Raw genomic sequence first — 22,152 nt, forward strand, 5'->3', positions numbered from 1 at the left:
CCCCTAACCAACCAGCTATACCATCAGCTGGCACATGCTCAAGGTGGCCAGCCGGTACTTGGGCTGACGCCATTAGAGGAAGACAGCAAAGTCCAGCATACACTGCCCTGTACATCAGCCCCAATGTCAGAGCAGAAGTAACAACCACAAGATACATAAGAAAGGGGAAAGGGAGGCTCAGGCTTTGGGAAAGGAACCTGGGTCTAGGGCTGCCAGGTCAGAGAGCAGGCTGTGCCAGGTTTGTCATTTTTCCCCTTCTCCTTGGCATATATTAATTGTACAGAACAATGGGCTTCATTACAGTTTTGTTATGGCCATGTAGCAAATGCTTTGATCACAGTTGGGGTTCCTGAACTAGGGGAACACACCCAGTGCACTTGGGGAGAATTTTAGCGTTTGGGGGTTGTTTGCCTTCTGGTCTCTACTCCTGTGTTCCTGTTTTGTACTTTCTAAGGAAGTTTCTTCTTTCTTTTTTTTTCTTTTGGGGATGGGGGAGATACAGGGTCTCTCTATATAGCCTTGGCTGGCCTGGAACTCACAATCCCCCTCAAAGACGCTTAGAAATGCAGTGTCCAGGTCCCTACCATATTGTAGTTCCGCTGTAACATAGAGACAAATAAACAGTTACAGTGTATAGAAGATTCTGGTGAGTTGAGCTGTGTGGGTTCACACAGCGGGAACTTAGACACCTGTCTGTGCTTTGTAGCTAACCAGATTATACAATTTGAAGAATGTTTCAATTCAACTATTTTGGAGGAGAAAAAAAAACCTGAATTTCTCTACTTACTTATACACATCTCAGGTTTACTCGCAAGCCACAGACATAAAAAAATGTTTAGGAAAAAGCGAGCAGAGAGGCTTACAGCTCTAACAACTCTGCCACATTCTAGCAATCTCTCCATCACAAAGAAAAAGCCAGACCATCTTCCACAGGAACATCATGTTTCCTCACCCCGCCCTTGAGACTTCCCCCCAGAATGCAATTCTGCACTAAGCTCTTGATGCTCCTCTCAGGCTTCTCTCTCTCTCCGAGGAGTAGAAAGCAGAGGTATTTTCAGTCTCACGAACAGCAGCAAGGAGAGTGAAACTCCTGGTGACAGCATAGAGCACAGAAGTAAGAGAATTTGACTCCATACCTGCACCACAGGGTGTCCTCCTGTTGGGGCTTTGACAGCGCCACGGCTGCCCTCTGTCTCATAGTGGGCTCGGTGATGGGGCTTGGGCTGGACCTCAATCCGAAGCTCATAGGAGCCCGACTGGTTGGAGAGTGGCCACTCTAGTGGTGGGAGGGATGCAGTCACGGGGATGCTGTGGGAAGAAAAGACCCAGTCATGAGGACATAAAACCAAATTAGTCTGTATTTACACTAAATGTAAATGGCCCCTTTTCTGAAAACTGTACCCAGGGGTAAAGGAATAAAATGCTGAGTGTCGAGGAGGTACAAATTGCCCCCTCATGGTAGGGGAGCTCTTCCGAAGGCAAAGCCCCCCCCCCTTGCTCTCATCTTCATCCTGATGAAGGCAGTGTAACTGGTTCCATGGGGGACGGGGATGAAGCTAATTTCATTATGTGTTAGTTCCTGCATGTTTCCAATGGCTGTGATGGCTTCTCTAAAAATTGTGAAAAACCCAACCTTGATCTCTAAAACATCTCTCTACCAGAACTTTTCCTTTTCCAGAGGGCAAAAGTGAGTTTGGAAGGCTTCAGTGGCAACTTGGAGTATGCCACTACCTCCCCAGGGGCTAAGTACTCTCTTAGGCTCAGTCTCCTACAGTCAGAGGGTAAAGAGACTGGGCCTCTATGTCTCATTGTCTTGATTAGCAATGCATTTGGGAATGAGCTCAGGTCCACTCATGATCACTAACTGATGGGCCGCTGAGTGATGGGTCCTAGAAGCACAGAGGGGAATGTAGTTCAGGTATGGATGGACCAAACTACGTGAACCCCATGTGAGGGGTAAAGGAAGATCATGACTAGAGTCCCATACCAAGTGCAAATCCCTGCCCTAACGCCTACTCCCCTGTGTCTGTGAGCAGATGCCTGCAACTCTCTAGGCCAGTTTCCTCAGCCGTGAGGATACTGAAATCCTATGAGGAGCTTAGCATCAGGGCAATCAATAACGATTAGCACTAATCGTTTTCCTTGGAAAATACACACACATGTGTATAGGCACACACCACAAACATATATACACACCACATGTATATGGGCATACATATACACATACCACTCACATATACACACATAACACATACATGAAACATGACACAGGGGGCTGGGGATTTAGCTCAGTGGTAGAGCGCTTACCTAGGAAGCGCAAGGCCCTGGGTTCGGTCCCCAGCTCCAAAAAAAAAAAAAAAAAAGAAAAAAAAGAAACATGACACAGATACCCATGGAATACACATATACCCACACCACACACATTCTTCTTTTTTTTTTTTTTCGGAGCTGGGTACCGAACCCAGGGCCTTGCGCTTCCTAGGCAAGCGCTCTACCACTGAGCTAAATCCCCAACCCCACCACACACATTCTTATACACACAGGTACGTGCCCACATACACCACACGCATATACATACATGGACACCCACATCACACACATGTACAAGGACATATGTATAACACAGAAACATATACATATAATGTGCATGTACATATACACACAACACATATGCATGTACATGGACATACACATATGCATACCACATACATGCATATGTAGATACCACATGTACATGGACACAGATATACACACACCACACATACATATACAACACGTGTACTGTGCATACACATGTACCTGGACATATACATACATACCACATACATACACAAGTTCATGCACACATACATATATGTATACACACATATGTGTGCATATACATACACCTTATAGCACACATACACATACATGCACATATACATACCCACATACCACACATACACACACACACACACACACACACACACATCATTTTCTATGGACTCTTTGACTTGGCTATGGTATCAGATGCAGAGACCACACTTCAAGGGAAGGTTTTAAGTTTCAGCACCTAAGAGTTCAACCTTAGAGTCTCAATGCTGTCCTGTATATCAACAGCTACTCAACATGGGTAAGAATTACATCATTATAGAGTCGACCAAGGTCTGGAAAAACAGCCCAGTATCTTCCTTTTGCACCTCAGAAAATGTTACCTAAGATCACAGGGCGAGACACAGACTAGGCTCCAACTCTAGTTACTTGACCCCAAATCTAGGACACACACTTGTCTCCACACTGATCTTGTCTAACCAACTTATTCTTAAATGGGTCTGAGAAAATCTCACCATGGCCTAACATTGATAGGTGGGAGGGAGGGAGGGAGGGAGGAATGGATGGATGGATGGATGATGGATGGATGGGTGGATGGATAGATGAGTGAATGGATGGATGGACAGATGGATGGATATGTGGATGGATAGATATGTGGATAGATGGATATGTGAATGGATGGATGGATGGATGGATGGATGGATGGATGGATGGATGGATGGGTGGATGGGATAGGTCAGTGGGTGGGTGAGCTCCATGCATTGGTGGCTAGATGGATGAAATAGGTAGGCAAACGGATAGATGGATAGGTGGGTGGGCAGATAAGCAGTTTTACTTCATAGACTCTTGTATTCAAAGGTTCTCTGAGGTGGCACATGCATGAGTTCCCATGGCACCTCCTGATTTTCACACATGGCCAAGACCATACAAGGGTCAAGCTTATCCTTTCCCATTCAGTGCAGCCTGTGAGGGGCTGACAGGCCCAGCCAGGCTTCGCCAACTCAATTCAACACTGTGCTTTATCAGGTGAGAATGCTTCCCTTTGCTAAAGAAAGCACTGTGTGGACCACACAGAGTGACAGTGACAGTCCAGGCCTCCTGTGCTTCATATGACAGGTTGGGCAGAGAGGAGAGGCAGCACACGTCTCCCTCACTCAGCTCTCTCCTTGGCATCCAAACGAATATTTTTAAAAGTGCCAAATAGGGGTTGGGGATTTAGCTCAGTGATAGAGTGCTTGCCTAGCAAGCGCAAGGTCCTGGGTTCGGTCCCCAGCTCCAGAAAAAAAAAAAAAAGACAAAATAAAAGTGCCAAATAACCAACCCAGGTTCACACAAGGAAGAGGCAGGATGCCACACAGAGTCCGGCGGGCACACAGCAGGGCCCCTATTCATGTTACTGTCGTCCCTCTACCTGTCATCAATCTCCTGGCACAAGGCCTGTCGGCAAAGAAGTCCTTCCTAAAGGTCCCCTGGGTGACCTTTAAAGCTCCAGAGTGAATTCACCTCAACTGTCAACTTCAGCTCTAGAATCACCCGGGAGACAGACCACTAGGTGTGCCTGGGTGATCCTGACAAGATTAATTAAGGTGGGAATAGTCACCCACTGTGAGAGGCACCATCCCCTAGGCTGGGATCCTGGACTGTTTAAAAAGCTCCTGCCTCTGACGTTCCCAGCACGATGGACCATACGTTGGATCCGTGAGCCAGAATAGTCTTGCTTCTTTACTTGTATCTGTCAGGGTGTTTCAGTCAGCAGCAGGGAAAGGAACTAAGACCCCCTGTAAGAGCATAACAGAGCTGCCCTGCTCCTGAGCGCTTACTTCATACAGGCTGTAAGCCAGGCCTCTGACTTGTGTCCTTTTACCTAGCTCTTGATGAAAAACAAAAGTCCGTAAGAGGTAGGTACCGCTATTCCTCTCATCTCACGGGAAATGAACAAAGACCCAAAAAACGTGTTCGCACAAGTGCAGGGGTTGAGGTAGGGGAGCCATGATTGATTAGTGATGTCTGCTCTGTCGTAAATGTGCTCAATGAGAAAACCGTAATTGTTTACTAATGTCTGTCTCGGGCACAAAAACAGGAAGGTGGCACAATGCCCACGTTCACACAGGCAACGAGCGGCAGAGTCAGGACACACATTCAGTCCTCACACAGCCCAAAGCCGCTAGGCTGTGAGCCACACCCATTGTTTGGCCCGTCTGGTTCTTATGCTATTTGAGGATTGAGCTGTGCCATTTGCTGTTACTTGGGCTTCCTCCTCACCAAGCACAGTCTAATGGCAGGCACCAGATGCCCTCACACACAGTTCCTCTTAGAACGAGGAAGCAGGTGTTACATACCGAGGTTTGCTCCAAAGTGGCAGGCTTACAGGCCTGTTTCGGCTAGTTCACAGCTATCTGCTCCTTTAAAGGAATCCAGCACATAGTATGGACTTTATCATACTTGCTGGGTGACAGAGTAAATGATGTGCCCTAGGGGGCAGCCATCATGCGTAGTACACAATAACATCCTCACTACCACCTGCTGTATCAGAGATACATTTTACAGATGTACCCATTTTACAGATGAGGAAACTAAGGCTTGGGGAAATGAACATCCTTCCCAGGTACTTATAGCCAGTAAGTGTCATCTATGTGACAAAAATCCATGTAAATAATGGGAAAACCAGCTCTTAGGGCACACTCGGGCATGGACAGCTCTTAAAGTCCCACTCACCTGCAGATGGGAATGGCCGGCACCAATTGCTTGGGCCAGGTGGGTGGTACCAGCAGGATGGACTCTGGAGCGGAATTCCTCCTCTCCTCCTGCTCACACGGCCCCAGGAACTCCACAGCAGGGTAGATGTGGCGGGCCAGGCCTGCCTTGGATGGAGCAGTGGACACGGGAGTTGGATCAGGACTGGTCTTCCATATCTTAGAGGGGATCCCGCAGGGCGAGTCGGTGGCCAGGCTGTTGAGGGCATCCATGAGAACAGCAGAGCCGGCCGTGGGGGGGTACCCAGCGGGGATGCCGTCGTCCTGGGGTGCCACGTGAGGCGAGGGCTGTGGCGAGGGGCTCCGGGAGCGCTGGGGTGAGGCTGCGGGCAGAGGGGCAACCAAGGCCTCTGCGCACGAATGCCTCCGCTTGGCACCGGGTGAGGAGGAGCGGGATGCCGGACGGGGCACGGGCGAGTGTCGGCCCAGGCAGCTGTCCTCGGCGAGGCTGGTTCGAGGTGACATTATTGGAGAGGTTCTGGGGGAATAATGAGCAGGGATGTTTTGAAACTGGGGACACAGGTCGTCGGGCCCGGCGTTATTGGGTGAGACGCAGGGCGAGGTGTAGGGGGAGAAGGTGTCAGAAATGAAGCTGGCAGAGGAGCCGCTGCTAGCGGGGCTCAAGCAAAGCGGCTCGCGGTAGCCCTCGAAGCCGGGCACGGGCAGTGTGAACCTCGGGCTGGCGGCCATGCCGGCCAGAGCCAGGGCCGGCTGCTCGGGGGACAGGCCGGCATCTCTCCCACGGAGGGCCCCCCCTGCCTGCATCAGTTCGTGGGATGGAGTGATCTCGATCCGAGGGCTCGGGCCCGAAGCCCCTGCTGGCTTGGCCGGGCTCAGAAAGTTCTGGAACCCTATACTATCCGACTCTCCGAACCGGCCAGGGGGCTCGCCAGAGAGACTGGCGAGAGGGTTGCATGGCTTGAGGCCATAGTCCAGGACATCATCCGGGTATGCGAGTCCGGAGGGTGAGCTGATGGCCTTATGTGCGATCGGTTCTTCTGGAAAGAGAAGGGGGAGGGGGTCTTTAAGCCTCTAAAACAGAACTGGGGAGCCGAGTCACAGTCATGGGTGGGCGTGGTCTCCTGTCACTGGTTGGTTTTAATACCCCACCATGCCAAACCCTGAGCTTGCCACAAGTAAAGTGAAGCCACTTGGTCCTAAATTCCCTCGAGAGAGTCCACAACTACAGGCATTGGCTACATGAGCCCTGTAGCAAGCTGAAGTATGGAAGATAAACTGGCCTAAGGGTCTCCAAGCTGAGGCCTAAAATCACTCAGAAAGGAATCTTAGGAGCTGGAGAGATGGTTCGATCCGGAAACTGTCACGTGAATATGAGGAACCAAGTCTGATCCCCAGAGCCTACAAAAAAGTCCAGGAAGAGGCAGAGATAGGGTTCCCAAAGCTCATTGGCCAGATATTGTAACCAATTCAACAAACTACAGGTTCAGGGAGAGACCCTGTCACAAAAGATAAGTGGAGAGCATTTGAGGGAGACACCCGACATCAACCTCTGGTCTCCATATGCACACATACATATGCACATGCATGGTATACACATGTGCCTGCATCAACATGCTTGTGCACATGGGCACAAAGAAAAGACCTTAAAGTGGATTTGATATTTCCCATAGCTCACAGGACCACAGACCACCAACTGAAGGAAAAGTACCCCAACTGGGTTATCTTACCCTCTGGGTCTCCTCCCTCCCAACTGGGGTTATTTCACGTCAGTGTGGGTCACGACCCCATTACTAGAATTTGTTAACTCTCCAGGGCTACAGGTGACCTCATTTCACATGTATGATGTGGCCTCAGGATACAGAGGAACAACACGGAATCTGGGGTCCACGGAGTCTGCGTTTGAGATGTCTGCACCCACGTTTCTAGAACCAGGATTCCCTCCTTGCTCATGTCCCTTCATAGACATGGCCCAGGTGGGGACAAGAGTCCCCCAAAGATATGAAATTAGCAGACACAGAACTCCTTGAAAGGATCCCTTTGATTCCCCCAAAGTCAGGATCATGGCTATAGAACCCCCCAACCATTAAGGGGAGGGATACAGATTGGCCTAAATACCTTTGGAACAGCAGTGGCAATTTTGAGTTTCTACTGACCCATCTCAAGGGCCCACCACAGACAAGAGGGTCACTCCAGTAGACTGTTACTCTGTCACCTCATTCTGTCCCTTGAACCGCAAGCCTAACCCCTTACATTCCTCACTGGGGAATTTCTCCAGAGCCACCAAGGGACGCTAGTTCCCACCACCTGACACCAACTCTTTCTCCAAGGCCCCACTTCTCCATCTGTGATGAGTCAGCCTTGGCTCCTATCCCAGCCGCCAGCAAATCCTGACCTCTCTGTTATCAAGACACAAACCAGCACCAGCATTCCCTGCACACGTGTCTGTCTTGTCCCTTCCCCCTATTCTCTCTCAGTTTTCCCAAATATCCTCTGACCAATGTCCACTCTGGAAACTGTCCTTCCGTGCTTCCTTTGGTCTTTCGGCTTGGTCATCATGTGGCCTGTCTGTCCCTGCCACCAGCCTGTCTCCCCACTCCACCTGTGTCCAGTATCCCCCCCCCCCAAGCAGCTCAGAGACAGCTCCACTAAGCGCTTTTCAAACACTTCCTGCTCAGCGTTCTTGAGGAAGCTCTTCCCTCTTCTCCCTTCTCTCTTCTTAGGAATGTTTCCCCTACTCCATGTATCTGCTCTCACTATAGCTCCATAGACTGCACCCCAAAAGATCATCTCCAAACCCTGCCCTGCCACCTCTCCTTTGCACTCTCTACCAGATCCCCCCACACACATCTGATATATATGTGTATTTAGTGAACTTGTCCTGCTAAATAAGGGCCAGGCAAGAAGTCCCCGCCCAAGGGCCGGCATTTCGTCTGCTGATAAAGTTTTATTGGTACACAACCATGTCTATTTATCCCTAGAGTTTGCTCCTTCACTGTAACAGGAGAGCTTAGAGTTTTGGCAGGGTCTATACGAGCCACAAGTCTTAAAACTTTTCCTCTCTGGCTCTTTATGGACGTTGGTAGTTCTACTCCACTTTGAGTTCACAACCGCTGTGGGACAGCATTGTTTGCCTCGCACCCACCACAGTTCCTGCCACTGTCCTTCCTCACACAAACATCTGTGAAGTGACCTAGAGGATTAATAAAAGAATCATACCCAGTATCCTGCAAGCCAGGAATAGGTCTCCTGCTCTGGGGAGCTGGGGTGGGCACTCTGGTGATCTTTGGTCTCTGTGTACCTTTTCTGGACCTCCACAGAAGAAGGGTACGCCAACTTAGCTGAATTGACCTCAACATGCCCAGATGGTGCCCCTGTTCCAGATGAAGGCTCCCAAAGGGCTGATCGCCGCTCTTAGCATGAAAACAAATGACTTCACTTGGGCCAACATGGCTGGGGTCTGTTCTACCCACCCTCGGCTTCTCTTCTCTCTGGATTCCAGGCAAAGTGAGGTTTGGGGGAAGCACCCACTTCCTCCTGGCCTCAGGACTTCGCAGTTTCTATTCCCTCTGCCCCAGCAGCTCCATTCACCCAGGCCCACAAGCTCTGCCACTGTCCCTTAATAGCTCGCTCCCCCAAGGGGTGCCTGCTCTACACCCTGTATGTCCCCCAATTCTACCGAAGTAATCGTGATATCAGCTACTGATTAGCGAGCCTGCCCATCTCCTGACCAGAGATGCCATGAGAATTCTCCTAAGTCCTACTGAACCTCTGTCACCTGGATGGGAGCTGGCACAAGGTAGGCCCTTGACAGAGGAATGCCAGCATTCCCATGTGTCCCATGAAAATCGCACGGGACCCTGACAGCACTCCTCCAAAATGTCACCCCCTGACCTACAAGGCAGAGGGCATCTTCTGTAGAGAGGGTGACTAGATGGGTAACATCCCAAGAAATCCCAAATACATCCCAGAGCTCCGAGCAGCACTCTCAGAAATGCATCCCGTAGGAGAGGAGCGAGCCTTAGGTTAGTGTCTGCAGCCCTGGGGCTGTCGGAGGCTCTAGTTCATTCCAACAGTAACATGCAAAAATCCTTCTCACCAGACACCAGTGACCACTGAGATTCGGTAGTAAAGACAGGGTAAAGTGGACACAGGATGGGCTGTCTAAAAGAGGAGGGGGCACACGTGTGGGGAGGGTGTGCACGTGTGTGTATGTGTGCACACCTAGGCACACACAAAGCCAGAGGAGGATGTCAGGTGTCCTGCCCCCTCACTCTCTACCTTATTCCCTTTGAATCAGGGTCTCTCACTGAACTTTGAGCCAGCCTGGTGGCCAGCAAGCGCCAGCCATCCTCCTGTCTCTGCCTAACCGAACTGGGGTTACAAGAGTGTGTAGCCATGCCTGAGCCAAACTCAGGTCCTCGCACTGAACCATTTCTGCAGCCCTGCTAAAAGGAGACTCTTTGGTTTCTGTATTATGCAGAGAAAACAAACTCAATGTCGCAAACCTAATTAGCCTCTGTGGAGCAGGTTGGGGGAGGTGGAGGTGACATGGAACATGACACATGACGACGGAACTCTGCTGACTGGGCGGGAAACAGAACTTACTCCTCGCTCTGCTGCTAAGTGGCTAGCGGCAGAAGAAAAGTCCCCACCCACTCCAGGCCCCACAGACTCGCTTAGACCAGGACAGAGGAAAAGCTCGTCTGCGTCCCTTGGCGCTTTCATTCTCTAGCTTGGGCTGCAGAGCTGGGGTTTACATTGTGCACGGGTGAAGGTGCGTCTGAACTTGAGCTGCTGCTGCTGCTGCTGCTGCTGCTGCTGCTGCTGCTGCTGCTGCTGCTGTGTGTGTGTGTGTGTGTGTGCGTGTGTGTGTGTGTGTGTGTGTGTGTGCCGGAGCGCGCGCGTGCACATGCCACTTCCAGGCAGGTAGCACAGCACAGATGTCTAACATAGGAGCCATTAAGCATCAAATCCGTGTTCAGTGATATTCTGAGAACCCATTCTCGACAAAGTGACCAAACCAGACACCAGCCCCATACAGAGATTCCAGTCACACTGGAACATGCCTCAGGATGCTGTGAGCAATCCAGACCTGTCCAGCATGGACACGCATCATGGGGTGTGGTAGTGCCCAGCATACCAGCACTTGGAGGCTGAGGCAGGAGAAATGTGCGCACGTGTGCTCACATACACACACACACACACACGGCCACATACACAAACATGGGACACACACAAGGCACACACACTTACACACTTGTGCACACACACATACACATGGCCACACACACAAACATGGGATATATACATACACACATGGGTGCACATTTGAGCATACACACAAGGCACACACACACAACACACATACACATGTGTGCACACACACATACACACACATGGCCACACACACAAACATGGGACATACACTGCACACACGTACACACACATGGGTGCACACGTGGGTGTATACATACATACATACACACACACACACACACGCGCGCGCGCATGCACGCACACAGCCTCAGAACCCCAAGGATCAGCCAAGCCCTCAGAGCCTAGCACTGCAGTGTTTACACTGGTTTAACCTACCCTGGTGGCAGTTTTCTTTCCTTTCTTTCTTCCCCCTCTTGTCTCTCCCCAAGTCTATAAACGTTTAACAGCCAGCAGGGGTGGGAAGGTAACAAAGAGCTTTTGCTTTCTCTGGGATTTGACAGCAAACCTCACAAATGGCAAGCCATTAGCATCTTTCTGAGAGTGGCTGGGATCCTCACTCTTGGGCCCTTTGGCCTCACCTGCCCAGAGCCCAGATAGAAGCCAGCGTAGCTCAGAAGCACACCTTGATGCCAGTTTCCTCAGGAGGTTTCCATAAACCTCTGCATCTCAGCTGTAGGCAGCATTGCTTGTGAACATTATGTGCGTACCATGCCTGTTCCACTCTACCCTTTCCTTCTTAAAGTGTGTATGTGTGAGTGTGTGTGTGTGTGTGTGTGTGAGTGTGTGTGTGTTCACAGAGGCCGCCAGAGCCTCCTGAAGCTGGCGTTACGAATGGCTGTGAGCTGGCAGTCGTGAATTCAATGGTCCTCTGGAATAGCAGCAAGTGATCTGAACCACTGAGCTATCTGACCAGCCCCACATCTTAATTTTTATTTTGAAAGGAATGGTCTACATTACTCCAGGAGGCTGAGGCAGGAGCATCACCTAGTTCAGGGCCTGCTTGAACTACAGAGTGAGTTCAAGGCCAGCGTGAACAATTTAGCAAGACCCTGCGTAAGAGGGCCAGGCGTGAGAGAGCTCAGTAACGGAATACTTGCATATGGGAGGCTGTTTCATATGTAGTGCTACCCGGGGGTGAGGGGTGACTACATTCCAGTGGATCATCTGGACAAAGGTTCTAAGCCCTCATTTCATACACACCCCCACACTCACATTGCTTTTTCTTTGAGGTATAATTTGTGTGGCAGGCAGAGGTGAACAGGCTTTGTCAAACTCTAAGCACCTTGGTTTGCCACCACCATTGAGATATAGCATAGGTTCTGTGACCCTGCAGTGTGCCCATGTTTAGGCACACAGGCAGCAGAAGGGAGCCCAGGGCTTAGGAAGGCACTCAAGGGTTGGGAGCACTCCTCTGAGACACATTCCTACCAACTCAAGGAGAAAACAGTATCTAGGAGAGAGCTCCTGGAGCTGGAGAGATGGCTCAGTGGTTAAGAGCACTGGATGGTCTTCCAGAGGACCCAGGTTCGATTCCTAGCACCCACATGGCACCTCATAACCATCTGTAACTCTAGTCCCAGGGGGGTCTGACACTCTCTTCTGATCAAAGACGCTAGGCTTGCACAACACAGCCATGCACGCAGGCAAACACCCATAGACACATAAAGAGGAGATAGCTCTCTCTATGCGCCATGCACTCATGGTGGGACACTCATGGTGGGACACTCATGGTGGGACACTCATGGTGGGACACTTCCATGTCACCTACCATGAGAGATGCCTGGCCTACCCTTGAGAAGGAGGAAGGCAGGAGCCATAGCTGCTCTGGATTCTCTATCTTGTCCTCTTTCTCAACACACACACACACACACACACACACACACACACACACACACGTGCACAGTGCACACATGCATACGTACATGCACATGCACATGCACACACTTGCACGTGTTCGCTCACACACATGCACGTGCACAAAAATGCACACTTGCACATGCTTACGCTACATGTTTGCACACATGCACATACACGCACATGCACATACATGCACAGTGGGAGTGCACACGTGCGCACATGCACACACACGCACATGCACACATGCATATATGCATGCACATGCACACACACTTGCATGTTTTTGCTCACACACATGCACGTACGTACACGTGCACATGAATGCACACTTGCACACACTTACACATACATGTTTGCACATATGTGCACATGCATGCACATGCATGCGCATGTGCGATTGTGCACATGCACGCGCGCGCGCGCACACACACACACACACACACTTCACAGTTGCTGTTCCCCTTGCCCAGAATCCCCTCCCATACCTCCTTTTTCTGGGCCACTGTCTGCCTGACTAACCAGACTAGACTACAGTAGCTTCTAAGCTCAACTCCTAAAGAGTCCTATGGTGAGGTCCACTGACATGGTCACTGATTTGTCCCTCTACCCCAAGAAGGTGAGTGCAGGGATCAGGTAGCTAGCTAAAATACTAGGAATGGACCCACACTGGAGTCAGCACATGACACAATCCATGGCTTTTAACCCTCACTTCTACATGAGCAGCAGGGACAGCCTGCTCGCCCTCCACAGACAAGAAAATGGAAGCATTAGAGCTGGCTCCACCTACCCCGAGACCTTCCTGGGAACCAATGGGGCATGCCCACTGTGGGCTGGAGATTCTGGCCCACTCCAACCCAAAGATACTCTGCAGCAGGGGCTGGTGTGCATACGGCTGAGTTATCCACTCCAACAGCTGGCCACCCAAATGCCCTCCTATTTTTCAGGATCCACTGAGGCTGAGGCTTGCGGCTCTGAGCTTCGAAGCTTCAACTGTACTTCCTGCCCTCTGAAGAGACTCAGTCTGCCTGAAGCATTGCCTATGAACCACACCCTGGAACCTGAGGAAGCATCCTTGGCTGCCCTGCCCCCTCCGTAGCTGCTCTGCACCCCTTGCTCACGCCTGGTCCCTCTGACTCCCCCAGAGCTTCAACTGGCCATTTGGTTCTATGACTGACACCCAAGGGTCGCTCACAAATACCATGCTTTTTGCCATGGGGTCCTGGGGCTCACTCAACATCTGGACCCTGAGAATTCTTGGGGAGTCCTCTGCCAATTTTTCTGAAACTGCAGGAAAAGACTGGCTGCTTACCTACAAGGTACCCAGAGGCCAGGCCAGGCTACCACTAGGAAAAGGCTGTTCACTGTGTTCAAAGAAGTCAGGACACCCCTCCCCCTCCTTGTGTGACCTGCGTACACTCTGCGTCCTCATGAGTAACACCACAGGTTAGGCACCAGGGCAGCTCAGCTACTGTACACAAAGCCCCAAATACATATAACAGACACTGGGTAAATCTTTTTAACAATTCTGACCTCCCCTGCTACGGTTTCTCCGTTTGGTTTGACAGTGAGGCACACGCTAGCCCCAACTTCTTCAAAAGCGTTCTGTAAAAGAGGAAGGAATTTTTCAGAAATAAAATAGACTGGTCAGCACTTGAAGAATTCTCTTGGCACCCCAGACTGTGCAGACCTCTGGAAGCGTGTGAAGCAGCTAGAGAAAGCCTCCAGCACACGCTCCCTCCTGTGACTTGTGCTCCTCACTCCCTTCCCCCCAGCTGCCGGGGAGCGAAGCCACTAACTTGCACTGAACTGTTAGTGACTCAGTAAGCCGCCTGTCATAACAGAAGTGTTAGGAGTCAACACACCTGTGCCATTTGCTTTATACCAAAGACCACCACACACAACCAACACAGGTCCGTTGGCTTTTCTCACAAGAACGCTATGAAACAGGTAATATCGTTTTCCCAGTTTTACAAACGGGGAAAATGAGGGTCAGAGAGGGTGAGTAATCTGCCCAGAGTCACAGAGCTTTGAAGCTGCAGAGCCAAGGTGATCTGATGTAACCTGGCCCCTCCACACACCCCCACAACCACTACTGAACCCCTATTTCTCGTGAAAGAGGCTATTTTTGGAATGGTGATACCTTAACTATAACCCAAAGAAAGGAGGGGCCCCCAGGACTGAACCTGCTCTGGGGACCATTGTTGGCCTGACAACATAAGAGCCCAACACTTTTCTTCTAGAATGTTCTTTTTTCTTTGGCTAGGGGAAGAGTTAAAATCACACTCTAGCCACTCAGTGGTCTCTGCCAGCTTTTCTTCCTGTGCCTCCTGCCAGATGGGTACTCATGCTCAAGAATGGACCCATGCTCAAGGCCAAGATGCCACTGAAGAGCAGGCACACACACACTGGAGTCCCTGTATTTGTGAAGTTGAGGCAGGAGGATTTCCTGGAGTTTGAGGCCAGCATGGGTTACATAGTGAGCTCCAGGCCAGCCTGAGATTCTGTTCCAAAAGAAAACACACACACACACACACACACACACACACACACACACACACAGAGAGAGAGAGAGAGAGGGTGTGAGAGACAGACAGACAGACAGACAGACAGAGACAGGGAGGAGATGGAGAGAGGAACAGCCTGGACACAAGCTTTCAAGTATCTAAAAGCACAGGCAGGCAGAATTTTTAGGAAGTGGGATATAATGATAAAAATAGGAAGTTTACTAGGCCTGTAGGAAGTGCCTTGTGGGGAGGGGACACAGCCCCACAGTGGGAGGAGTTACAAATCTGGGTTGGGGGGGGTCCCTGTCCCAACTATTCCAACCCTTCACCCTTCATGAGCTCACATCTGAGGTCTAGCTCTGGGGCATCATGGTCGCGCACAAGATGCCATGCCAGCCAACACATTGGCAGCAATGAGAAGGAGTAGGTTCTCTGTCTCAGGACTTCAGGCCACCCCCTAGACTCCTGCATATGTGACTGCAGGAGCCCCGTAGCAGGCCAGGAAGGCAGCGGATTTCCCATTTGCCTGCCTTCAGAGTCTACAGGGAGAAGCACTTTCAAGAGTCACCAATGACCTTTAAGTAATGAAGGGGGGGGGCTCTCAACAAATTTCCTCTAAGCTTTCAGTCCCCTGTCCCCCTCCCTCACTGCACACAGAGGACAGTGATGACTGGATTCCCCATAAATGAGTCATGTGTGCGAAGGAGAGGATCCAGGTTGTCACACCCTTTATTCAGAGGTGACACACACAGACAGGGCCCTGAGAGTTGAGAAATTCCACCCAGACCAGCGGGTCCAAGAACACCAGAGAAGGCGAGGGGACGTTTACCCTCTTGTCTCGCCAGCATAGAGGTGCTGGCAGAGGCCGCCTGGCACTCTCTCATCTTTGCTGACCTTGTCCCAGGGAAGACAGCTGTCTGCCTTCACCAGACAGAGGCAGCTTCGGCAATGCCTCCAAGTCTGCCACCAAGTCAGGCACCTACTTGAGAGGGCAGGGGACAGAACCAGAGCAAGGAGTCTAGCAAAGCAGCAGCTGGTAGGATGCTCACAAAAACACAGCGCATTGGGCTGCATCAGAGGCCGAGGGGCAAGTGCAGCCTGTAAGCCTCAAGGTCTCCTTTCAGCAGAGGGCACCAGGGGCCTTTTAGCAGTTGAGGTATTTTGGGGTCCTCCTGCCTTCCAGGATCCAAGTCACCTGCTTGCTGTCTAATAGCTGGTGTTCACTAAGCCACCAGCCTGCATGTGTTTCTTTCAGAAGTTTATAACAAGCCGGCAGGCTGATATTAACAACACCCCTCTGATAGAAATAGAGAAACTTCGTTGGGGATTTAGCTCAGTGGTAGAGCACTCGCCTAGCAAGCGCAAGGCCCTGGTTCGGTAAAAAAAAAAAAAAAAAGAAAAGAAAAGAAAAGAATAAGAAAAAAGAAAAAAAAAGAAATAGAGAAACTTGAAGTTCAGGTACAGGGACTCTCCCAAGGTCTCACACACACACACACACACACACACACACACACACACACACACACACACACACACACACACACATACACACACACGCATACACACGCGCACGTGCGCACACACACACAAAGACATCACTGATGTGGCGTCACATAGTTATGACGAATAGCTACCTCAAGCTTTATGCGCACGCACATGCGCATGCGCATACACATGCGTACATGCCCAAGATAGTATTGCTGCCCTGGGGACTCCTTCCCCGGTGCCCAGCAAATAACTACACCATCTGAACTCTCTTGTCCTAGACTGGGCCTGGCTGGCCTTGAATTTCACATAAAACAGGGTCACCCGGGCAGGGATGAGCTCAATGTCAATCCTGGATTCTCCTATACGGTGCTTCGTACGTTTCTTTCTCAGAAATGGGGGGAGGGGTGCTGCTTCCTGTGAATAGCCCTTCGTTTCCTTTCATCAGCCACCCTCACTCCACTTTTAAAGACGAAGGTTCCTGGAGAACAAGCCTGAGATCTGAAGATCTGACAGGAAAGCTTCCTCAGCAAAAGGAGTAGGGAAGATTCGGTCAGAAGTATTCACCAGAAATAGATTTCAGATCATTCTCCTACAGAAACAGGACCGGCCGCGACACAGCCTACCCAGGCCACCCGCGGGAAGGGATGAAGTTAGACAGTCAGTGCCTTCTCTGCAGCCTCTGCCTAGCCTAGCCTCCTCCCAGACGGAGCCCCTCCACTCATTCTCACTCCCTCAGAAGCCTGTCCTGCAAGCAAACTTTCCCCTTGGTGACCATGGATGGGGCCAGGAAACCCTCAACCAGGGACTCCGACCTACCTTAATGACAGGCCATGTCTTAGTTATACTCCTCTTCACCCCCAACCCCATATAACAGGAGTGCCATGTTCCCAAAGGTGGGTACACTTAATCAGTGCCCCCCACACACACACACACACACCTGGTCATTAAGACATTCCTCCCAATCTACCCGGCAGAGGTGACATCACCCACTGTGGATTTCAAACCTGCAGCCCACCTTCTGAGGATTAGGCAGGCAAACACCCCCCTTCCCTCAGCCTTTAAGATGATCGCTGCAAACCATTCAGGCTTAAAGGTTTCCCTCAGTGAGCAGCCCCCTTCTGCAGGCATACGGCAACAGGTCTGTTTTGATAAGGCCTTGACTAATCCCAGGAGTCGCAGGCCACTTTCTTGCCTTCTGAAAGCTTGCTCAGGCATAGCTCAATTAAAATTCACAGGGAAGGGCTTGCTAGGAGAAATGTACTTTATTAACTAAAACAGGCCCTTTTCCAAAGCCTTAGATTAGAAGGCAGACTGGGCCCCAGTGCCCGCTCAGGAAAAGGAACTCCCCCTACCCCAACTCTGCCTCCAGATCAGCCTGCTAAAAGGGAGCGAGAAAACACATTAAAGGTCCAGGGCGCAGGGCTTTGGAAGTAAACGCCAAGGGATGTGGAGACGGCTCAGTTGGTAAAATGCTTGCAGAGTTGAGCCTAGCACCCACATAAAAAAAGCCAGGCATGGTGACGGAGCCCCCTCATAATCCTAGCAATGGAGAAGTGAAGCCAGGCAGAGCCTCGTGCTGAGCAGCCAGCCAGTCTAGCTAAACTGGTGTGTTTCCGGTCAGCGAGAGACCCTGCCTCAAACAAAACAAGTCAGACAGGTGCTAAGGAAAGACACCCAAACACGCATATGCAAAGGCACTCATGAGCACACACACACACACACACACACACACACACACACACACACACACACCACATGCCAAGGTAAAAATAAAAACTTCACTGGATGGTCCATCTAGTAATATCCACGGCATAGAGGATGCCCTGAGGCATGACCTTAGTTCTTCAACAGATAAATAGTAAGAAAATTGGCTGCTTGGGATTTTCAAAAGATAAAGGGAACAATGTTTGAGTCAATCACTCACAACGCAAGGATCTTTAGGGCTGGGTGCCAAAAGATAAAATTAAATTTAATTTAAAAATTAACATCAAGGGGCTGGAGAGATGGCTCAGTGGTTAAGAGCACCGACTGCTCTTCCAGAGGTCCTGAGTTCAATTCCCAGCAACCACATGGTGGCTCACAACCATCTGTAATGGGATCTGATGCCCTTTTCTGGTGTGTCTGAAGATGGATATAGTGTACTCATACACATAAAAGAAATAAATAAATCTTTAAAAAAAATTAACATCAAAAACCCCTGGGAGACAAGCAGTGAGGCGAACACTGGATAGCTGACCCAAACTACTTCAGGTTTAGCAATGACTTTCACTGGCTGCTTGTGTCCTTGCCTTTCCCATCCACAGATCCAACCAGCTGTGCATCAGAAATATCAGGGAGGCATCATCCGCGGGTTGGGGGTGTGGCTCAGTTTCTGCCGCGTGGCCTACCATGCAGAGGCCCCAGGCTCCACCAGCAGCTTTTCATAAGCTGTGTGTGGTGGATGATCTTAGCTGTGAATTTGACACACCTGGGAAGAGAAACCTCTGGAAAAGCTGCCTGCATCAGCTTGGTCTGTGAACACATCTTCTTCTGGGCATTTTCTTGATTGCTAATTATGTGGGCGGGGCCACCTCTAGGCCTGCGGGCCCCGGGCTGTATAGGGAAGGTAGCTGAGCAAGCCAGAGTGAGGTTTCTGTCCTCTGTGGCCTATTTCCACTCCTGCCTCCGACTCGTGCTGGAGCTCTGCCCTGTTTTCCCTCAGTAACGAACTATGTTCCGGACACGCAAGTCCATTCTTCCCCCGGGTTGGTTTTGGTCAGTGTTTTATCACAGCAACAGAAAAGCAAACAAGAACACTGGTTCTAGAGGGGCATTCCCATAACCCCAATACTTGGGAGATCAAGGCAAGAGGATCAGAAGTTCAAGGTAATCCTCAACAAGTTTGGGGCCAGCTAGGTAGGGCCATGTTTCAAAATAAACAAACAGAAAAACCCTGCTGAGCACTGGAAACATCATTTTTGCTCATTTGAAAGCACCTCCTTTAAAATGAAAGGTTTTCGTTATTATTATACGTGTGCGCGTGCGTGCGTGTGTGTGTGTGTGTGTGTGTGTGTGTGTGTGTGTGTGTGTGTGTCTGACAGACCACACATGGCAGGTCAAAGGCCAACGTGCAGGAATCAGTTTTCTCCTTCTACCTTGTAGATTTCTGGGATCAGTTCAGGTTGTCCCTCTTGGCAGCACGCACTTTTATGAACTGAGCTGTTGTGCTCATACCTTTTTTAGTTTTTAAATTTCCATGTATTACCAGTGTGAGCTCTGATATGCGCGTGTCGGTCAGAGGATAACATGGGGCCGTCACTTCTTTCCTTTTGTCACGTGGGTCCTGGGGATGGAGCTCAGGTTGTCAGGTTAGCTCAGAGCCGGCCTTTCCCCACTGCACCATCTATCTCCCTGGCTCTGAAGACATTTGTTTTTAAATCATTACTAACGCCAGGGGGAGTGGACTCTGTACTCTCTATTCAAGAGTTTGGACACTGGGGGCCCCAGAGTCCAATTCCCCAAGAGCAGCCATATTGATTTTTCTCAAGTATCTTTGGGTTTTTTTTTTTGTTTGGCTGGGAGGTTTCAGTTTTGGTTTTGGTTTTTCAAGACAGAGTTTCTCTGTGCAGCCCTGGCTGTCCTAGAACTTACTCTATAGACCAAGCTGGCCTCGAACTCACAGAGATCCACTTGCCTCTGCCTCCCGAGGGCTGAGATTAAAGGCATGCACCACCAATGCTCTGCAGATGTCCGTATCTTTAACACCCTCTGATCTATTAACTGTACAACACTATGAATTATAGTTAAAGTCGCTGAGGGAGAAGCCATGGGATGGGTGACATGGATAAGAAGGCCCCTTCTACCATGGCCCCTTACTTTTGCATTTTGGGGGAAATTTAGTAACAAAAGGGCAGAGGGAAAGTCAAAGGCAGTTCCCCTCTACTTCAAGTGGAGTACCACACAGCCTGAACCATCCCAGCACAGCGCAGTCTCCAGGCAAGCCGGATGCCCTCACTCTGTTTGGAGACTGTTAGCAAAACTCCAACTCAAAGGGTGCAGCAGCTAGGGAAGTGAGCTGGTCACACTCCCCGTGCTTCTCTGGGAGCCTGTACTAGGGAGGGAGGAAGTCCCTTGGGGGAAGCCACAGGGCACCCATCATGGAGCTGACTTCTCAAGGCTGTTCCTTCCTGGCTCAACACCTGGGAACAAAGAGCAGCCTCCAGAACTTCCCAGACACAGAATGGGGAGCAACCACAGAAGCATTTGCAGCCCACAGGGGTCCTGGGCTGAGCAGAGCCAGCAGGGGTCTTTGAGTCAGAACCAAACAGGCCCCTGTGTTTGCTGACTTGCTCAGGCACCCTGTGGTCATGACAGCCGAAAGACACTACCCCCCTCGTGGCTCACCTGCTCTTCTGGTTAAAGGCACATCACAGCCTAAGGAAGGGGCTCTTTTCCCTCAGGAGTCAGCACGCTTAGGACAGCCCAATTTCTCAGGGCCCAGCCATCACCATCCATAGTTACAAATCTCAGGTCGCTGGGGCAGGAATTCCACACCTCACCGACCCCTCACTTGGGCCCTAATGGGGCCATTGTCCTCACCAGCCACAGCACAGATAAGAAACACGAGCCAAGAACCAAAGTCATGTGGCCTCCAGCAGCCCAGGAGACCTTATAGCATCTTTGCATCATCCGACCGGGCAGCACTGATCCGTTCGCTGCAGGCCTGGCATTTCTGCTCAGTCGAGAGTCCCAGATAGACAACGAGTCAAGCCAGGGCTTTTGGGGTTTATAGATGGTGTTCTGACTTGCACGGTCAGAGGGAAGAAGGGCTCGGGTGCCCCCCAAGAAGCACACGTGACAGAGAAAGAAGCAAGAACAGAGGCTGGGAGGTGTGGCTGCTCTCCACAGAGTGCTGGCATGGCTTGCACAAATCCTGGGGCTTCCATCCCTAGTGCTTCATAAACTGGGTGTAGTGGCCTGTCGTCCCAGCACTTGGGAGGGGAAAATAGAAGCATCAGGAGTTCAAAGTCATCCTTGGCTACAGAGAAAGTTTGAGGTCAAGCTGGGCTGACTATATGAGATGAGAGAGGAAGAGGGGGAGAGAGTGGAGGGGGAGGGGAAGGTAAGAGGGAGGAGGGGGAGAAGGAGAGGGGAAAAGGAAGGGGAGGGAGAAGAGGAAGGGAGGGGGAAATGGGAGAGGGGGAGGGGAGGGAGGAGTGCGGAGGAGAAAGGGGGGGTAGGGGGGGAGGTAGAAGAAAAGGAGAGAGAAAGAAGCGATGAAAAGTAGGAAGAGGAGAGGCATTGAATCCCCCTTACATCCTGTACTTTTTCCAATCCTATTTTGCTGGTGAGTTCAGGCTCGAGAGTTCAGGCCTGTATACCCTCTCATCCCACCAGGTCACAAACAGGAACCGTCACTCATGGGCCTATTGGATACCTATTGGAGGCTGCAGCTATGGGATGCTCTGGGGACACTTGGCTGTGTGCTGTCAGGCTGAATGCACACAGAGCCTCCGATCCCAAGGACCCACTGCTCCAGACACAGGAGACTGCTCTTCTTGCCCTTAGCTCATCGCCTTCTG

At 50.7% G+C, this 22,152-nt stretch overlaps 1 protein-coding gene across 9 annotated transcripts in view; it reads right to left on the reverse strand.

The window, feature by feature from the left end:
• Nfatc2 (nuclear factor of activated T-cells 2) overlaps nt 1-22,152 on the reverse strand; it is a 132,137-nt gene that overhangs the window by 90,140 nt on the left and 19,845 nt on the right. For 6 of the 9 annotated variants that reach the window (XM_087652412.1, XM_087652413.1, XM_087652411.1 and 3 more), the window contains 2 exon segments: nt 5,527-6,562; nt 1,137-1,308 (listed from right to left, as the gene is read on the reverse strand). In XM_087652412.1, the coding sequence (XP_087508538.1) occupies nt 1,137-1,308; nt 5,527-6,562 (1,208 nt within the window). 9 annotated transcript variants of the gene reach the window in all.

The sequence above is a fragment of the Rattus norvegicus genome, chromosome 3 (assembly GCF_021556685.1).
Source record: "Rattus norvegicus strain SHRSP/BbbUtx chromosome 3, alternate assembly SHRSP_T2T, whole genome shotgun sequence".
Lineage (NCBI taxonomy): Eukaryota > Metazoa > Chordata > Mammalia > Rodentia > Muridae > Rattus > Rattus norvegicus.